At 37.3% G+C, this 21,329-nt stretch overlaps 1 protein-coding gene across 1 annotated transcript in view; it reads left to right on the forward strand.

Moving 5' to 3' along the window:
* The window catches only part of LOC129658456 (contactin-associated protein-like 2), an 836,688-nt gene that overhangs the window by 449,357 nt on the left and 366,002 nt on the right, over positions 1 to 21,329 (forward strand). The window contains exon 4 of the mRNA XM_055589413.1: positions 15,139 to 15,286. Within this exon, the coding sequence (XP_055445388.1) occupies positions 15,139 to 15,286 (148 nt within the window). The remainder of the gene's footprint in view (positions 1 to 15,138; positions 15,287 to 21,329) is intronic.

A 21,329-nucleotide genomic window follows, 5' to 3' on the forward strand; every position in this document is an offset into this window, starting at 1 on the left:
TGCAGTTAGTTAGGCTGTTTTTCCCCATATCTGGCCTGTTTTTAGCGGTTATATCAACATTTTCTCAAATGTTTAAAATTCTTTGGGGGTTAATTTTGTTACATGTAATAATATACTCACAAGTGGGTTTGCCCTTCTATCAAATTTTGCTAATATCTTTTGACTCTTTACTTAAAAAACATGAATTTTTTCATCATATTCTTCCTTCTCTCTTCTTTCAAACTTTTCCATCTCCTGACTCCATCAGCTGTGTGGTACTTTAATGCAGTCAAGCTTGACAGCATTCCTTTTGTATTTTTTCCTTTGTATATATATTGATTTCAAATGCTGGAGAAAAAGACAGTTGATAGCATTATCTAATCACTTTCACCCTTTCTTATAATTTGACATTTAGGATGATGAAAAATATATAGAGAAGTTTAGAGCAAAGTATGACATAAATACACAAATTAATGAATTTAAGTTGTAGAGAATATACAGATTTCTCTGAAATTTAAGATATATGACTGATGCTATAATCACTACCTGGCATTTTCTTTAAAAATTTTAAAGCACTCATCCATTCTCTGGCTCAGAAATTCTTCTACTAGGCTTTTTCACAAATACTTCGAACAATTTCATTCATAAGAGGAAAACAATTAAAAACATCATTGAGTCTGTCAACAGAAAAATGGATAAACAATGGTTATATAATTATACAATGAAATAGTACTCACCAATAAAAAGGAATAAGCAAGGGATACATATAAAAGCAGTCTTCCCAGCTGGCAATAGTGGTAAAGATACCGCCTGCCAAGGCAAGAGTCCTCGGGTCAGGAAGATCCTCTGCAGGAATCTTAAATTGAAGAGTTCCTCTAATAAAATAATTTAAAAATCTTCATAACTTTGGCATAATGAAAATCACTGGAAATATTTGTCAGGAGCAGAAGCGTCCAGAGCACTGCTGCTTATATAGCAGAATGTTGCAGCATTTTCTCCCCAACATGTTTGCTGTGGTTTAGCAACTGCATCGAGTGTGCTTTTAGCAGAGTTCAAGTCCATTACCAAAGTGAACATAGATTTGATGGATGGGTTTGTGTGTGTGTGTTAATTTTCACATTGTTCCTAGCATTTCTCCCTTGATTTTGATATGATTTTTGTATGACCATTTCCTTTTACTTCCCCCATCATGTCTGGAATTCCCAGCCACTTTGCATACTGATAATGACATCCCAACACCTCTGGGAAGACTTTATTTATTAGCCTAGTGTCCGGTTTAATCAGACTAGCAAGCTAATTCCTGTAGGATATTGTCTAACCTATGGCTTATTAACTATAAATAGCTTCTGAACTAGTTTTTGGTACGGCCAGAAATAACAAGAGCTATGAAATGTAAAATTCACATTTTATTTATTCATTTAGGCAGTAAACTGATGCTTACTGAACACCAGACACTGTACTGGGGCATCAGAAAATAGTGGTGAACCAGAGGCTTGATCACAAGCTTCAGTGCAGACTCACTTCTGAAGCAGTGATGAGGGGTATAATCACAGGCATAATGAAGTTATTACAATTGAGTGAAGGGAATAAAAAGCATAGTATATTATGAGGCACCCTGAAGAGTGGCGGGCAATTGAGGGTCAGAGGATGTATTGTACTGACTGTCAGAAAGTGCTATGTAAGCTGAGTTCTGCGGGATTGGTAGTACAGCCTGATCAAGATGACGGCAGGAATGTTCAGGTGAAGAGGCCAGAGTGAGGCTGTAACAGATGCAATACTTTATGAAGGCACTTCTTTTCTTTCTGCCTCAGCAAGGAGTGTAACTTAGGCTTCGAGACTCCCATCAAGACTGCAAAGTGGGAAATCTATTTCTAACCTTTCGATATGAATTGATGGCATGGGACAATAAAGCTCAAAATCCAGCAAGAAATAAAATTTCACTTAAAAGTGATCATGGTGATCACAGGTTTACGACATCAACCTAAGGATTCATCAATATATGTTTTTATAGCAGCGGAGATGTTATCTGTCTTAAGAAAATAACAATATCTCACTTTAGGAAGTATTTATATATTGTTGTTTTTCTCACATAATATCCCATGTATGCGACTTGTTAGTAGTAATAAAAGTTCTTCCTAGGCTTGCTTGCACAAGAGCTGGGTGTTTTACACACATTTTTCAGTCTTAAGCAAAACCTTTGCACTGAGATGTATCTATACCTTTTCTTTCGTTCACTGCAGGAGCCCGTGATCGCTTATTTTAGGTTTCTAAAAGGTGAGGTTTTAGTGAGGGCTAAATGTATGTATTCTCTCATAAAACACTTTCTAAGTTGCACTTCAAACCCCATAATAAAGAATTTGAAGGGAGCATATTCTAAATCCTTATATATTTTCTTTAACTCTGATAAATTATATGCTTCAAAGATTGACAAAATGCTTTTCTGAAGTTTGTTGGTTTTTAAATGCTAAGTAGCTGAAAAGTCTTCCAATGATTTTAGATTTGGCTCCCTATCTGGGGAAATATCTGTTAATATGAAAGAGTGTCAGACCAGGGGTTGGCAAGCTCTAGCCCCTTGGCTAAGTCAGTTCTCTCCCTGTTCTTTTAAAGTCAGGGAACTAAGAAGGCTTTTACATTTTTCAAATGTAAACTAAAACTAAAACTAAAAAAGATAAAGAAGGATCTGGGACTGAGAGGTCTGTACCCTGCTAAACCTAAAATATTTACTATTTGGTACTTTAGAGTGAAAAAGGTTGCCTCTACCCTTCTCTTACATCAATGAAACTATTGTATGAACTAGAAGAAATACTTAGTGCACATGGGGGGAAATCTTAGTTATTAAAACTTCAGTCGTGTTTAGATTATTCTACAATTAGCATCCTGAACAACTCACTACTTTTTAAAAAGTTCTTTGCTGTTGTTCATTGTTCAGTCATAAATTGAGTCTGACTCTCTAAAACCCCATGAATTGCATCATACCATGCTTCTCTGTGTGACCTAGGAGATCCTAAACTCCCCTCTGCTCTGACCTCAAGTACTACTACTCATTCATTTACACACCAGCCCAATAGCAGATCGGTTGGTAAAGCATCTGCGTGCAATGCAGGAGACCTGGGTTTGATCCCTGGGTCAGTAAGTTCCCCTGAAGAAGGAAATGGCAACCCACTCCAGGATTCTTGCCTGGAGAATCCCATGGACAGAGCGTGGCAGGCTACAGACCATGGGGTCACAAAGGGTCGGACACGGCTTAGTGCTGTGTTTGTGTGTCTATGCTTCCCTGTCCTTCACAATCTCCCACTTTGTTCCAACTCATGTCTATTGAGTCGGTGGTATCATCCAACCATCTCATCCTCTGTCACATACTTCTCCTCCTGCCTTCAATCCTTCCCAGTATCAGGATCTTTTCCATGAGTCAGCTCTTTGCATCAGGTGGTCAAAGTATTAGAGGTTCAGCTTCAGCATCAGTTCTTCCAATGAACTTTCTATTTCCTTTAGGATTGACGTGTTTAATCTTCTTGCAGCCGAAGGGATGCTTCAAGAGTCTTCTCCAGCACCACAGCTTGAAGGCATCAAATTTTTCTCTCTCAGCCTTCTTTATGGTCCAAATGTCACATCTGTACATGACTACTAGAAAAACCACTACTGGAAAAACTATACAGACCCTCTGTCAGCAAAGTGATGTCTCTACTTTTTAATACACTGTCTAGGTTTGTCATAGCTTTTCTTCCAAGGAGCAAGTGTCTTTTAATACTGTGCCTGCAGACACCATCTGCAGTGGTTTTGAAGCCCTCTAAGATAAAATCTGTCACTGTTTCCACTTTTTCCTCATCTATTTGTCATGTATTGATGGGACTGGATACCAAAATATTACTTTTTTGAGTTATGAGTTTTAAGCCAGCTTTTTCACTTTCCTCTTGCACCTTCATCAAGAGGCTCCTTAATTCCTCTTTGCTTTATGCCTTTAGAATGGTGTCGTCTGCATATCTGAGACTGTTGATATTTTTCCTGGCAATCTTGATTCCAGCTTGTGATTCATCCAGACCAGCATTTTACATGATGTATTCTGCATATAAGTTAAATAAGCAGGGTGACAATATACAGCCTTGATGTACTCCTTTCCCAATTAGGAACCAGTCTGTTGTTCCATGTCCAGTTCTCTCTGTTGCTTCTTGCCCTGTATTCAGGTTTCTCAGGAGGCAAGTAAGGTAGTCTGATATTCCCATCTCTTGAAGAATTTTCCAGAGTTTATTGTGATCCACACAGTCAAAGGCTTTAGCATAGTCAATGAAGCAGAAGTAGATGTTTTTCTGGAATTCTTTTGCATTTTCAATGTTCTGATGGATGTTGGCAATTTGATCTCTGGTTCCTCTGCCTTTTCTAAATCCAGTTTGTACATCTGGAAGTTCTCGGTTCATGCCCTGTTGAAGCCTAGCTTGAAGGATTTTGAGCATTACTTTGCTGGGATGTCAATGAGTGCAATTGTGTGATACTTTGAGCATTCTTTGGCATTGCCTTTCTTTGGGATTCGAATGAATACTGACCTTTTCCAGTCCTGTGGCCACTGCTGAGTTTTCCAAATTTGCTGGAATACTGAGTGCAGAACTTTAACAGCACCATCTTTTAGAATTTGAAATAGCTCAGCTGGAATTCCATCACCTCCACTAGCTTTGTTCTAATGATGTTTCTTAAAGCCCACATTGACTTCTTTAAGTGCATCCTTGACTTCACATTCCAGGATGTTTGGCTCTAGGTTGGTGATCACCTAATCGTGGTTATCTGGGTCATGAAGATCTTTTTTGTGTAGTTCTTCTGTGTATTCTTGCCACCTCTTCTTAATATCTTCTGCTTCTGTTAGGTGCTTGCCATTTCTGTCCTTTATTGAGCCCATCTTTGCATGAATGTTCCCTTGGTATGTTCCCTTCCTAATTTTCTTGAAGAGATCTCTACTCTTTCCCATTCTATTGTTTTCCTCTATTTCTTTGCATTGATCACTGAGGCAGGCTTTCTTGTCTCTTCTTTCTGCCCTCTGGAACTTTGCATTCAGTTGGGTATATCTTTGCCTTTCTCCCTTGCCTTTCACTTCTCTTCCTCTTTCAGCTATTTGTAAGACCACTTCAGACAACCATTTTGCCTTCTTGCATTTCTTTTCCTTTGGGATGGTTTTGGTTTCTGCCTTCTGTACTTTGTTACAAACCTCAATCCATAGTTCTCAGGCACTCAGTCTACCAGATCTAATCCCTTGAATCTATTTGTCACCTCCACTGTATAATCTTAAGGGATTTGATTTAGGTCATACCTGAATGGTCTAGTGTTTTTCCTTTCTTTCTTCAATTCAAGTCTGAATTTTGAAATAAGGAGCTCATAGTCTGAGCCATCACTTTCATGCATTGGAGGAGGAAATGGCAACCCACTCCAGTGTTCTTGCCTGGAGAATCCCAGGGATGGCGGAGCCTGGTGGGCTGCCGTCTATGGGGTCTCACAGAGTCAGACACTACTGAAGCAACTTAGCAGCAGCAGCAGCAGTCTGAGCCATAGTTAGCTCCCAGTCTTGTTTTTGATGACTGTATAGAGCTTCTCCATCTTCAGCTGCAGAGAATATAATCAGTCTGTTTTAGGTATTAGCCTTCTTTGCTGCATATTTTAATAGTTTTTAGGACAGTAACAAAAGAATCACCATAAGTTTAGCCTTATTTTATTATTTTACTAAGCATGACGATTTGTGAGTTACAGAAATTCTATGTTAGTAAAAATAAAAAATAAATCCTTCTAAGCATATATACAAATCACAGCCATGTCAGGAGATTTAATAGCAGTGACATATAATTTACAAGCTTATGTAAATTGATTTGTCAGTCTTACAATGATGAATTTGTCTGACTCTCTCATGTATCCACGAACCATATATTATTGTGTGGCATTTATCTAAATGAAGGTTGAATTTTAAAGGATAATGTTCTATTCAAGAAATGTTCAAATTCATTTTAATTTTTCAATTTTCGATGCATTTTTTCAAATTGTAGGGGTTTTGTAAAACTCAGCTGTATATCTTAGTTTGTTTTTCTGTTCCTTTTTTTAATCCATGTGAAAAGTACAAGAATTGTAAGAGCCAAATTATTTGAAAAAATAAATTCCTTTTCAAGCCCTATGACAAAGTAGTCATTGCTACTTTAAAAATACAGCATTATAGCAGACTATCCTTTCTTTTTATCATAAGTAGTGTCATTCCAGCTTTTGAATTACTTATATTAAGATTTGCAGGAAAACTGGCTAATGTTACAGTAGGACTATATTTTTAGAAAACTTCTGAGAAAAGAAAATATTAATATTGTCAAAATTAGTGTACATAAAAATGTCGAGAAAACTAAGGCATACAGGCCAAATAGCCCACCTGATAAATGAGCCAGAAACCAAGTGTATGCCCAAAATGTACATCTGATGAAAATGATCTACCAAACTTTGATATTCAAATAGGTAACATCAAATTAAAAAAAAATGTGTTGTGCCTAAATAGAAAAATCTTTATTCCTTGCTGAAAACTTGATTCTCAAGCAAAAGTCATTGTGGGAGTGGACGGACTTCTTACTTTGCCCTGGTTTGCCCAGACTAGCTGTTCAGCATCAGTTAAGTGCTCTGCTTTCTCATAGCCTGAATTTATTGGTTTGAAAAAATAAGATCCCTCCCAAAGTTAGGATTTCCTATAAGGCACAAACCATACCGTGTGTACTAGAAAGCTTTAAATAAGAAAGTAATATATAAATATTGGATGTTGTTTTGTTAAATCAATGACTACACCTCCTTCTAAATTTCTTAACTTTTCTGAATACTGTTATAGAACAGACATTTCACATGTATTTACACCTTTATGTTCAAGACAACGATCAATAACGCCTATATCATTCCTCTGAAATATTTTCAACTTCAATTAAGGATAATGTCTTAAGTCTTAGTATGCTTGGAAATGAAAAGAAGTGTAAAAAACACAGTCTACTGATGCTGTGATTCTGAAGAAAATACCATATGCCATGCATTTGTTCATAAATAATAAATGTTACCCTTTCTGAAAAGCTATGCTGAACATCTCAAATTTGCTGTGTGACCTTTCAGTTTCATGGAGACATCTCAAAGACAATATATTTAAATCTTCACTAATTATCTTTCCCTTCAGATATCTTTGTATTAGTCAGTATTCTTTGTTGCTTTAAAAAAAAAATACAAACCAGTGAGGACACAGGTCAGAGCATCAAAAATCTTGTAGATTTACTTCTGCAGGCTCTGAATTTAGATGCTGAAATGACATCATCACAGATGGGCCTACTTTATCTTCCTCTGATGTCCATCCCTTTCTATGATAACCAGAGTGGGCAATGGGAGCTCAGTGGATGGAGAGCTTCCATTCCTAGTAGTTCTGTATTTTGCTTTGCTTTCTCCTCACGTGTTGTGCATTTGGGGTCCAGGATTGAAGACGTGTCCTGTTGCTCCTCTCCAGCATTCACTTCCACAGCATCATTCCTACCTTCTCCCTAACACCTTCACTCCTCCAGAGCACGTGTAACCAGGGTATCCCATCCACCACTCTCCTGTATTTTATAATATGCTATGGCATCTTCTACTGTTATACTAGGAACTTTGCTTTATTTGGGGAACTGTATTTTAGTGGTATGTGTGTGTGCTAAGTTGCTTCAGTTTTGTCTGACTCTTTGTGACCCCATGGACTGTAGTCCACCAGGCTCCTCTGTCCATTGGATTCTCCAGGCAAGAATACTGGAGCGGGTTTCCATGCCCTCCTCCAAGGGATCTTCCCAACCCAGGGATCGATCCTGTGTCTTTAAGTCTCCTGCATTGATGGGCAGGCTCTTTACCACTAGTGCCACCTGGGAATCCCATTTTAGTGGCCCCAATCTTAACATTTAAATTATGTGACATTTTTACTGAAAACACTCCAGTGAATTTTCTTTTGGCCCAATTAATATGAAGTTTACCACATTGTCATGGCCTTCAGGCCCTCCTTGCTTCTTCACTGTGCTCCATAAATTCTGGCTTCCTTCCTGCCCCCAAAACATGCAGCATATACTCAAGATGTTTGCATTTCTTACTTTTGCTTGTATATATATTATATATATATATATATATGTATATATATAATTATACACACACATATATATTTACAGGCATACCTGGGACATATTGTGTGTCTGGTTCCAGATTACTCAATAAAGTGAATATTGCAATCAGGGGAGTCACATGAGTTCTTTTTGTTTCACAATAAAGCAGTGTGAAAGTTATGTTTATACTATACTGTAGTCTGCTCAGTGTATAGTACCATTTTGTCTAGAAACAATGGCCACATCTTAATTTAAAAATACTTGATTGCTAAAAAATGCCAGCCCTCATCTGAACCTTCGGGGAATTGTGATCGTTTAGCTGGTGGAGGAGGATCTTGCATCAAAGTTGATGCTGCTGAGTGATCAACATGACGACTGTTGAAGGTTAGGGTGCCTGCGGCAATTTCTTAGGATAAGACAACATGAAGTGTGCTAAGTCAGTTGACTGTTCCTTTCATTTAAACACTTAGAGGCCATTCTCGGGTTATTAGTTGGCCTAATTTCAGTATTGTTCTGTCTCAGGGAATAGGGAGGCCCAAGGAAAGGAAAAGAGATGGCGGAATGGCAGGTCAGTGGGGAAGTCAGAATGTACAGAATGTTTATAGATTCAATTCACTCTTATATGGGTGTGGTTCAAGGCACCCCCAAGCAGTTGCATGAGTGGCATCAAAGGATCACTGACCACGCATCATGATAGTGAGTATAATAATAATGAAAAAGCTTGAAATAGTGCAAGAATTACCAAACGTGACAGAGACCTGAAGTGAGCAAATGCTGTTGGAAAAATGGTGCCAATAGACTTTCTCCAGGCAGTGGTGCCAGAAACCTTCAATTATAAAAGCATCCGTGAAGCAAAAAAATGAGCCATACCTATAATATACAACAATACATACATATTATATAACTCAGTGTATTTAATTTACATATCAAATCCCGCTCAGTCGTGTCCAACTCTTTGTGACCCCATAGACTGTAGCCTACCAGGCTCCTCTGTCCATGGGATTTTCCAGGCAATAGTACTGGAATGGATCGCCGTTTCCTTCTCTAGGGGATCTTCCTAACCCAGGGCTCAAACCCAGGTCTCCCGCATTCTAGACAGACGCTTTACCATCTGAACCACCAATTTATCAGAGCATAGTTGATTTAAAATGCTGTGTTAGTTTTTGCTGTACATCAAAGTGAATCAATTGTATATATACAATATACAATATATATACAATTGTATATGTACATATATCCACTCTTTTTTAGATTATTTTTCCATGAAGGTCATTAAAGAATATTGAGTAGAGTTTCCTGTGCTACACAGGAGATCCTTGCTAGTTATCCATTTGACATATAGTAGTGTGTATATATCAATCCTGATCTCCTAGTTTATCCCTCCCACCCTTCCTATACCAGTAACCATAAGTTTGTTTCTGTATCTATAACTCTATTTCTCTTTTGTAAATAAATTCACTTGTACCATTTTTTCTAGATTCCATATATAAGCAGTATCATGTAATATTTGTCTTTCTCTGTCTCACTTCATTCAGTATTATAATCTCTAGGCCCATCCATGTTATGATGAATGTCAGCATTTTGTTCTTTTTTATAATTGAGTAATATTCCATTATGTACATATACCAAATCTTTATCCATTCATTTGTCAATGAACACTTTGAATGTTTCCACGTCCTGGCTATTGTAAATATTAAATATATCCATTGCATATTGTTTATTATTTGCCCCACTTTGTACTGGCATACTGTATACTTTAATAATGCAAATGCCATGTGAGCTGAAACTGTATTGTCCACTTCTGTCTCCCCAGTGATTTGAACAGTATCTGGTGCATAAAAAGATCTCATGTATCTCCTGAGTGAATGAAGGGATATATGAATATATAGCACTTTGAGCAGAAGTGCTAAGGTTGAGCCTCGGTGTGGCACCTGCCTCTCTTGAATCAGGTGGATTAAGACTGAATATTCGATAACATTGTAAAGAAAATCTAGGTGCTGTTACTTAGAGAGAAGAGGTTGCTGGAGAGGGAAAGGATGGATGTCTACCATTTTATCCCCCCTTCCCTCTTTTTGTCACCAATGCCAATATGCAAATAGATTGGTTTATATCATTGCTCGTACTCCCTCCTCTCAAAGTGTTATTAATTCTTCTTTTGAAACGTTTTCCATTCCCACCACGTGGCATTGACTTTGAACTCTATGACTCGTCTTTCTGCCCCCTACTTGATCTCCCACCATCCAAGATCTTCTAAATATGGCTCTTATTCTATCATTTAGAAAAGAAACACATGCTGTATTCTTCTGTCCACAATCAGAACTTGTTAAAACACTCATGATTTGCCAATATGAATGCTTCTTCCAGTCAGATTTATGTCCTTATCACTAATTCCTGAATATAGTTTATGTTTTCAGAGTCTGCAATTTTAGTTCCAAAGTAGATTTTTTAGATAGGCTAGTCAAATCTTTTTGGGGGACAGACATGGAGAAAAGGAATAAAATAGATGAGGGCTAGAGAAGTTACCCCTAAAGAGCAAAATTTCACCACAACTACTAGACTCAGGGTATCTCCAACCCTAGATCTGAGTTCCTTCTTGTGTGTGTGTGTGTATTTTTAATTAATTAATTAATTTTAATTGGAGGGTAATTACTTTACAATACTGTGTGTTTTGCCGTACATCGACATGAATCAGCCACAGGTGCACATGTGTCCCCACATCCTGAAACCCTCTCCCACCTCGCTCCCTATCCCATTCCTCTGGATTGTCCCAGAGCACCGGCTTTGAGTGCCCTGCTTCCTGCATTGAACTTGTGCTGGTCATTTATTTCACATATGGTAATATACATGTTTCAATGCTATTCTCTTAAATCATCCCACCCTCGCCTTCTCCCACAGAGTCTAAAAGTCTGTTCTTTACATCTGTGTCTGTTTTGCTGTCTTGCATATAGCATCGTCATTACTGTCTTTCTAAATTCAATATCTATGGAATATGTTGTCTTGGTGTTTCTCTTTCTGACTTACTTCTGAGTCCCTTCTTTATTCCAGTCTTTCCCAGTCCTCTCCTGTGTCCTTCTCCCTTTCTATCTCCTAAACATCTTTCTGCCCTCCTATCCAGTTAAAGTCTATCTCTTTCTATAGTTCTCCTGATTACATTGTTTTCATAGGATTCCAAGGATTATTGAAATCACTAGCTATGCCACACACTTCTGTACTTCCTTTAAATGCTGTCTTTTGCAACATTTTTTTTCATATTTTACTTTAGGCCTGTGATATCAGGATTTGAAGTGAGAAATATATATTTTTGGTCTTTATCCATGCTGTCTGCCACACAGCTTCTGAAACTCCTGGGATTTCCTAAGTGATAAGTTTGATAAAGCTGAAATGCGTGTCTTTTGTTATTCATAACAAATTCCTTTCAACCCACACCTGAGTTTATGTCAATGAGGTGATTTTTTTAAAATTCCCTTGATAACCTTAAGATGAAACCAACCATGTGATTTGATTAGAGAGTTGAAACTTTCAGCCACATCCTGACCTCTGAGAAGGAGAGCAGGGCAGGAGATTGAGTTCAGTCCCCAGTGGCCAATGATTTGATCTTCACAAATGCACACAGTAGCTGCCAGAAAAATCTAGAATTTCAGGAGTTCAGAATGCTTGGTGAATAAATAGAGGTGCTAGGAGGGTGGTACCCCTGGAGTGGGCCCGCAGCCCTTCTCACCCACCTTGCTCTATGCATCTCTTCCATCTGTTCCTGAGTGGAATCCTTCAGCATAAACCAGTAATCTAGTTTGCAAACTGCTCAGAAAGCAGTTGAACCTAAGGAGGGGGTTGTGGGGACCTCTGATGTATGGTCTTTCAGAAGCATGTGTGGCAAACTGGGCTGGAGATTGGCATCTGAAGTGGGGGTGCTCTTGAGGAACTCAGCCCTTCACCTGTGGAATCTGAATCTACCTCCAGGTAGATAGTGTTAGGATTGAGTTAAGGTATGGAACACTGGCTGGTGTCCACAGAGAATGGCCTGGCGTGTGGGAAAACCCATACGTCTGGTGTCAGAAATGAAGTATTAGGCAAAACAGGAGAACACAGACCAATATTTTTTTTTCTTTTTTCAGGCTTCATCAGACTAGAAATGTCTCAGAAACAGATTTCTAAGGAAGTTATTTACTGTCTGTGTTGTTTTTAATATTCCTATACCACTTAGCACCATGTTAAGCATATGTGTGTGTGTGTGTTAATCACTCAGTCATGTTTGACTCTGCGACCTCATGGACTCTAGCCCGCCAGGTTCCTCTGTTTATGGGATTCTCCAGACAAGAATACTGGATTGGGTTGCCATTCCCTTCTCCAGGGTATCTTCCATGAACTCAGGGATCGAACCTGGGTCTCCCACATTGAGGACGGATTCCTTACCATCTGAGCCACATGGAAGCTTATAGCTATATATGTTAAGCATATAGTTGATCCTTAAGTTAAAATTGTTTGCTGGCTTTTGTTGAATCTTATTTAAGATAATATTTAGATTAATCTATATGCACTCGGGAATTAATTCAGGGATTCTCACTGGTATTCCTTTTGAAGCCAGGACAACCAATAATGATATTAAAATGCAGCCAGTTTAATAAAGTAAGCTTGTGGCTTCTGTGTAAAACTAAAAGCTGGCTAGAAAAATACCTACAAAGAACAAAGAAATCTGTTTTCCTCAATCAAATGTTGTCAGCACGATGCAAAGAAGATGTCTATTTATGTGATGAAATTTAAGATCTAAAGCTCAAATGGTTTTGTCCAATGAAGAATTGCAGAGGATGTGGCTATTTTGAAAGGCAGTGGTAGTATGTATTGGTATGGCCAAAAAGTTTAGATTTGGATTTTTTCCATAATATTTTATGAATGATAAAAACATGAATGAACCTTTCAGCCAACACAACAGCTTCAGGAAAACCAAGGAGAACACAGTAGGAATCATTATTGAAGAATATCTCAGTTTCCAAAGCATATAATTGTATATTTTATAGACTATTAGGACTTCCCTGGTGACTCAGCTGATAAAGAATCCACCTGCAATGCAGGAGACATAGGTTCCATCCGTGGGTCAGGAAGATCCCCTGGAGAAGGAAATGGCAACCCATTCCAGTATTTTTGCCTGGAAAAATCCCGTGGACAGAAAAGCCTGGCAGGCCATGTTCCATGGGGTAGCAAATAGTAGGATGCTACTGAACACTAGCACGTGTGTGCGCACACAAACACACACACGGATACAGACTGTTACCCATTTTGCAGATTATTGGAGCCAACTGAATGTTCTAAAGAGTAGTTTAAATCTTGAGGAAATATTTCAACATACCTTTTTTGCAAACATGTATTTGTGTGCAATTAAACCAGAGCCTTCTGTTTCAAAGCTACTATGTACTCTTTATTGAAGGTATCTCTTTACTTGCTTCATAATAATTTTATGTCTTATAAAAGTTATTGTAAAAGATACATTTAAGGGATAAAGCTCCTCATCTAATGTAGAAACAAATTCAAAATATCAGTTAAGAAAGCAACAGGTTAGCCATGTAATATAGTGCTTATGTTGTATCATGTTATGACTTAAAATGTTCAGTGTTCTTTCTAAATTTTTTATTTCAATGTTTAAGAGATTAATTTAAAAATATAAAAGAGGATCTCATGTGGAATATAGCTATCCAAAAACTCAAGTTATTTAAGATAGGGACAGCTAGAATGTGTATATGAAATTAAGGCCGCTGCTGCTGCTAAGTCACTTGAATCGTGTCCGACTCTGCGCAATCCCATAGACAGCAGCCCACCAGGCTCCCCCATCCCTGGGATTCTCCAGGCAAGAACACTGGAGTGGGTTGCCATTTCCTTCTCCAGTGCATGAAGGTGAAAAGGGAAAGTGAAGTCTCTCAGTAGTGTCTGACTCAGCGACCCCACGGACTACAGCCTACCAGGATCCTCTGTCCATGGGATTTTCCAGGCAAGAGCACTGGAGTGGCTGCAGCTCATGTTTAAAACTGGAGAAGGATATGGCCACTCACTCCAGTGTTCTTATTTTGGAGAGCCCATGGACAATGGAGCCTGGAGGGCTACAGGGCATGAAGTCTCCAACTCAGACACAACTTAGAAACTAAACAAGAACAACAAAGCATGTTTTAAATAGCTTACACATGTATTTCTCATTTGTTTGACATATTTTAAAATATTTTTGGTCTCTTGCTTTAAGTCTTCTTTACTTTAAGTTATAATTTTATATTGATATTTTCCTGTTATTAGATTGCACACTCTTTTTGAGTGTAGCATCTATGGCTTTCCTTACTCCTGGGTTTCCCATATTACCTTGTGTTAATGCTTATTATGCAGTAAATGTTTTATAAATGTTTGCTGAGGAATGATGGCCATGACCAAAGAAAATCCTTTTGTTCTCTGCCCAAAAAAAAAAAAAAATAGACAATATGACCTTTCAACATAAAAAAAAAAATTGTGGCAAATAATTCTTGACAAAATCTTCTATTAATAAGACATATGAAATAAATATGTTCACATATAGTTATGCTAATAAAATGTAGAAGTCCCTGACCTCTGGACAGTGTATTCAGTTGCTCTTTTTGCCAAACTCAATGATGAAAAGTTTTTTTTCAGATTTCTGATGATGGCATGGGTAGTCATGAAGAGAAGATTTTTAAAAAGCAAGAAATGTGGTTGGAGTGTGTTTTAAAAAATGTATACTGCATAGTTTAAATGTAAAATAATAGAACTCATAATTGTTTACTGGATACTGCAGTGTATGTCAGAGTGTTTCATTCTTTTAACATGTGTATGCATTTCCATATATGAAAGAACCCGTGGAAACTTTGTCCTAGCTCGCATTTAAAATTGGCCCTGTTTTTCAAATAAAGAAAGTATGGAAGCTTTTTTCAATTAGTTTATGGTTTAGAGAATATAAAATACCTCCATTGCATAAGACAGTTTACATTTATTTTAGCACATAGAGTACATGGCGGTTTCTAAAGTAGTTTGCCCTAATTTTCAAATCTCTCTTTTTTTTTTTTTTTTTTGCCAGGCATTTCCTGGGAACGTCAACTCTGATAGTGTTGTCCGGCACGATTTACAGCATCCTGTCATCGCCCGCTACGTCCGCTTTGTGCCTCTGGATTGGAATGGAGAAGGCCGCATTGGGCTCAGGATTGAGGTCTACGGCTGTTCTTACTGTAAGTACCATACTGTGGAAATTGGTGGTGGATTTTTGCCATCTTCATTTAGTTAGTAATTTCATTATTTTGAATTATTTTAGTTGCTTTCTCTGACAGTGAATTGCCATGTATCTTTATATAAAAAACATATAAAGTTGTTCATATGTTTTAAATATATATTTACATTTTTACACAAATATACATATAAGAATAAACAAAGAATACCTTTAGTAGAGGATTTGGGAAATGGTTATTGTTAAGTGTAGTACAGAGAAAAAGCTTATTAATACAGATAATTAATACAGATAATTAATACAGATTATTATAATTAATACAGTATAATTAATACAGTATATTTATTAATACAGTATATTTAAATAATACAGTATATTTAATATATTTAATATATATTTAATTAATATATATTTAATTAATATATTTAATATATACATATAAATATATTTAATATATATATTTATTAATACAGTATATTTAATTAATACAGTATATTAATACAGTATATTTAATATATTTAATTAATACAGTATATTTAATTAATACAGTATATTTAATACAGTATAATTAATACAGTATAATTAATATAATTAATAATTAATACAGATAATTAATACAGATAATTAATACAGATAATAATTTACAGAGAAAAGCTTATTAATAAAAATGCTTGAAGTCTTTTGAAATATTTGAAAAGTAGAAACCTGTGCTTTTATCTATCTTTCTGACTCTTTTGGAATAGATTTTGAAAGTAGTCTTAAGAACTTCCTTCTGGTTCTCTTCAGTTTCACCTTTTGTTCTTTTAAAACCAACCACTGAGTTTTAATGTCAATTATATTTTATATATCTACAAGTTTTATTTGTTCCTTTTAAAAACTTACTTGTTTACCTGAAGAGTTTCTTCTCCTTTAGTTGTGTTTTTTATCATCTTTTTGCAATTGTTTTTAGTCATCACATCTATGGCTAATGATTTCAATGTTTGGATTTTTGGGGATTGTCATTCTACTGTCTGTTTCAGCCAGTTTTGTTAGGGGTGCTTCTTTTCTCCTCCTCTTGTTCCTCCTTTTTTATTTTATAGATAGATAGATAGAAAGATAGGAGTATAGTTGCTTTACAGTGTTTCGCTATCTTCTGCTGCACAGCACAGAGAATGAGCCATGGGTATGCACATACCCCCTCTTGTTTTGAATTTCCTTCCCTTCTAGGTTACCGCGGAGCATTGAGTGGAGCTCCCTGTGCTGAACTGTAGACCTTCATTTCTTCTTAACATCCTCGTCTGCCTGGCCTTCTTGTCCTCATCTTTATGCTCATCCGTCTTCTTGACTGTGACCTCAGTTTCTTCTAAACATTATCTGTGGAACTCCTTTCAGGCCCGAGGTTGATGGTAGCTTCTGGAAAAGATGGATCTTTGCCTGTTTGTTTCTGTGAAGGCATTCCTAACACACACTTACTGTAAAGACTACTTGAGGCTTTTTGAGGCTAGTGGGTACTACACATTCAGTTGGCAAACACAGGATTTGCAGACACTGGCTTTATTTTTATTGTCAGCTGTGCTGCCTGGATTGCAGGATCTTAGTTCTCTGACCAGGGACTGAACCCATGTCCTTGGCAGTGAAAGTGCTGAGTCCTAACCAGTGGATCACCAGGGAATTCCTCCAAACACCAGCTTTAGAATATGAATTGTCTGGTAAAATGGTCCTCTCCTCCCAGGAAGCTTTTCTGCCTGTTCTAATTGGCTGGGAGAGGTGAGGCTGGATACACACAGCATAGGGAATTAGATCAGCTTCAAGAAGGAATTTCCTACTAGACTTTCCCCCACCACTGCCTACAGACCCATAACAACAAAAGCTTAACTGAAATCAGAAAATGCAAATATCCTATTGAAAAACCTTTATAAAAAGTAACCAAACGTTTGATAGTTTATAATACAAACTATATAAAAATTTCACCTCTGTATGAATTTAGTAACTATAATGATGACCAAATCATATTTCTTGTGTGTGTGTTTAGTCCTTCAATTCTGTCTGACTCTGAAAGAATACTGGAGTGGCCATTTCCTCCTCCAGGGGCTCTTCCCAACCCAGGGATTGAACCCGGGTCTTCTGCCTTGCAGGCGGATTCTTTACCACTGACCTACCTGGGAAGATTAGGGAAGAACAGAACTCTGGGTTCACACTTATTCTAGCTGTCAGCATCGAGATGGGAGGACTAAAACAAAATGTGATATTTTTGTCTGCATGACATATTTTCTAAGAAACATGTTCAGCTCTCAACAAATGAAAAAGAAGTAATATTCTCCATGGAAACATGCTATGTATAATCTATTTTATTAATAATTATTTATTGAGCAATTTTCATGGATCATGAAATATGCTCAATGTTAGTAGTATCACAGGGAATAAGATAAACATGGTATGAGAGACAAAGTGGAGCAGTTATTCCAGTAGTGGTATCTATTGAGATACATCATGAGAAACACAGGCTGGAAGAAGCACAAGCTGGAATCAAGAATGCTGGGAGAAATATCAATAACCTCAGATATGCAGATGATACCACCCTTATGGCAGAAAGTGAAGAAGAACTAAAGAGCCTCTTGATGAAAGTGAAAGAGGAAAGTGGAAAAGTTGGCTTAAAGCTCAACATTCAGAAAACTAAGATCATGGCATCTGGTCCCATCACTTCATGGGAAACAGATGGGGAAACAGTGTCAGACTTTATTTTTCTGGGCTCCAAAATCACGGCTGATGGTGACTGCAGCCATGAAATTAAAAGACTCTTACTCCTTGGAAGGAAAGTTATGACCAACCTAGACTAGCATATTCAAAAGCAGAGACATTACTTTGCCAACAAAGGTCTGTCTAGTCAAGGCTATGGTTTTTCCAGTAGTTATGTATGGATGTGAGAGTTGGACTATAAGGAAAGCTGAGCACCGAAGAAATGATGCTTTTGAACTGTGGTGTTGGAGAAGACTCTTGAGAGTCCCTTGGACTGCAAGGGGATCCAACCAGTCCATCCTAAAGGAAATCGGTCCTGAATATTCATTGAAAGGCCTAATGCTGAAGCTGAAACTCCAATACTTTGGCCACCTGATGCGAAGAGCTGACTCATTTGAAAAGACCCTGATGCTGGGAAAGATCGAAGGCAGTAATAGAAGGGGATGACTGAAGATGAGATGGTTCGATAGGATCACCTACTCAATGGACATGAATTTGAGTAAACTTTGGGAGTTGGTGATGGATAGGGAAGCCTGGCACACTGCAGTCCATGGGGTCGCTAGAGTCGGACACGACTGAGTGACTCATCTGACTGAGTATCTGTTAGGCTACAAATTATGAGGGTTAAATTTTGCCCAAAGATACACAGCCTGAGTGCTTGAGCTGAAAGGGAAACCAGACATCCTGGTGGTACAACCAGAGCTCACTACCACTGCTATCTTCCTATTCCTAAATTCTAACAAAAACTCCATGGGATGTTCACCAGCTCAATAAGTGAATTATATTGACACCCCAGAAGCAGCCACCAAGCCTTCTCTGAGTTACTACTACTTAAATTCACCTGATTTTTATCCCCATAGATTAAGGGTTTTTTTTGTGTGTCTTTTTAATTTTAAATTCTCATACAAATGAAATGATAAATTACATATTATTTCCCCTCTGACTTCTTTAGTTCAAAATAATATTTGTGAAAAATTACCCATTTTGTTATCTGAAGTATTTGTTTATTTTCCTGAGTAATATTATTTTGTTGTATGCTTATTCTACAATTATGTATTCATTTCATGTTGATAAACATTGAGTTGTTTCCAGTTTTTGGCTATTTCAGTAGAATTGCTATAGACATTTTTCATGGTATAGAGCTAGCAAGGGTTAATACCAAATTAGGATATACAGCATTTTCCTAAGGTGGCTGGATCAATTTAGACTCTCAAAACCAAAGTACTAGAGTCCCTCGTTGTGCCCCAAGTCCACCATTTAGAAATGAATGTTTGAAAGTTTTAGCTGTGGTGTTGCATGTTCGTTATATGAAGGTTAGTTTTAATGAACATTTTTCAAGTTTTTAAAGAGGTTATCCTTACTGGTAGTTTGTATACCCTCTTTTTTGAAGGAATTGTTGAGAACCATGCTCATAGTTCTGTTGAATTGTCTTTTGTTTGTCTAATAATTTTTAAAACCAACCCTGCCTTTTTTTTTCCCTTCCTCCTTATGCTATATAGACATGCATCTTACTTTTGAGATGGCTTTCTTTGAACATAGCCATTTTAAAACCAACACCATCAATGAAGGTACTTTCGAATCCACAGTAAATGGCAAAAGCGGTGTGCCAAAGGTCATATAGTCCATTGACTCAAATGCGATTTAAAATATGACAGTGTGTTCTGTAATCGTGTCAGGCAGCTTTGTAAAAAGGTGAGCGAGTGCTATCATGAGGTTTTCCATCAAGCCTGGTACTCGGCAATGACGAGATGAAAAGGAAACATACTTGAAGCTAAATAGGAAGCTTGGCTTTCCTAGTATATACACCTCTCTGGAGGAAAAAATCCTACACTTTGGGAAACTGGATTAATATTTATGCCAATAGATGCCAGTGGAGCAAATGATAAATTGACCACATAAAGTAAGATAAAACTTCATGCCAAGTTGTAAATGTTCTAGATCTTCTCCAAACACAGCCACTCGTGGTTATAGAGCACTTGAAATGTAGCTAAGACAATTTAGAACTAAGCTTTATTTAATTTCCATTGATTTGAATTGGAGATTAACTAGCGTGACCATTGGCTACCATATTGGATGGTACAGATCATAAGAACCAAAGCAACTACTTCGTATTTTCCTCCTGTGTCCTTTTATAATCTAAGCAGCCTGTAATACTTATTTCTAATGGAAATCTCTAATTTTTTTCCTAGTTTGGAAAATGATACTTTAATCATCATGGGAACTGTCTCTACTATCAAAACTTTGATGACTAGTCATTCCTCTGTTGCTGTTGCTATATAGTTACTCAGCCATGTCTTACTCTTTTGCAACCCCATGATGGACTGTAGCCCTCCAGGCTCCTCTGTTCATGGGATTTCCAGAAAAGAAAACTGAAGTGGGTTGCCATTTCCTTCTCCAAGTTATTTTTCTAACCAGGTGATTTTTCTAACTGATATCCAGATCCCATTATTTCTCATACATCTATGTATGAAGAATGTAAAATATACTTATGTTTTTTCAAAGAAAAAAATACATGTCTGTAATAAGAAAATGATGTGTTAAACATATTTATTATGGGAATCGTTTCCAAGGTTACTGTGTGATAAATTTACCTGTATTGGAATTCAGACTAAAGTGGACCTTTAGATGGCTTTCTATTTTATTTTATTTTTTTCATTTATTGGACCATTGATTTGTCTCAAGGGCTTTAAGATTTCAGTGATAAGGGAATTATGGATCTTTGAGAGGGGAAATTTCAATCAGAAACAGTCATATTTTGCCCCTTTAAAAATAGTAGTCCTGCCAGGGTCCAGCAAGGAGAATCTAGGCTTCCATCACTCCCACGGAAAAGGAATGATTTTTCTCACCTTCTAAGAAACCCCTTAGGGGCTTTGTCTGAGATCTGTCTTATACCTGCAGGTTAGGAAATGGTGTTGTTCTTCTTTTCCTTCAAAGTTTTCCAGAAGAACTAGAGAAGAAAAAGCATCAATAGATTGCTGCTTCTGTGGGAGCGTATACCTACTGTAATTCCCGTTGTATTTGTCAACTTTCTTCTCTGCAGTCTTTCCACAATCACTCTGTCATCTGAAAAATTAGGTACTTTTTAAGGTTGAAAGTAAGAAGTTCACTCTATTCCAGGTGAAGGAAGTTTAGTTCCAGGCCACTGCTTTTAAGCCTCTAGGACCTCTGCTGTTTTTGTTTCCTGACTTGTCTTGATGATAATATGTATTCCAACTTCAATGAATTTAGACTCATTTTAAATCATTCTGCTCCCTCTACATTTGGTTTCCCTCAAATTTAGTTGAAACAAGTGCATGCTGTTATTTTAAAAACTTAATGATATTCCTCATGTC

Source organism: Bubalus kerabau, chromosome 8, assembly GCF_029407905.1.
Source record: "Bubalus kerabau isolate K-KA32 ecotype Philippines breed swamp buffalo chromosome 8, PCC_UOA_SB_1v2, whole genome shotgun sequence".
In the NCBI taxonomy this organism is placed as follows: Eukaryota; Metazoa; Chordata; class Mammalia; order Artiodactyla; family Bovidae; genus Bubalus; species Bubalus kerabau.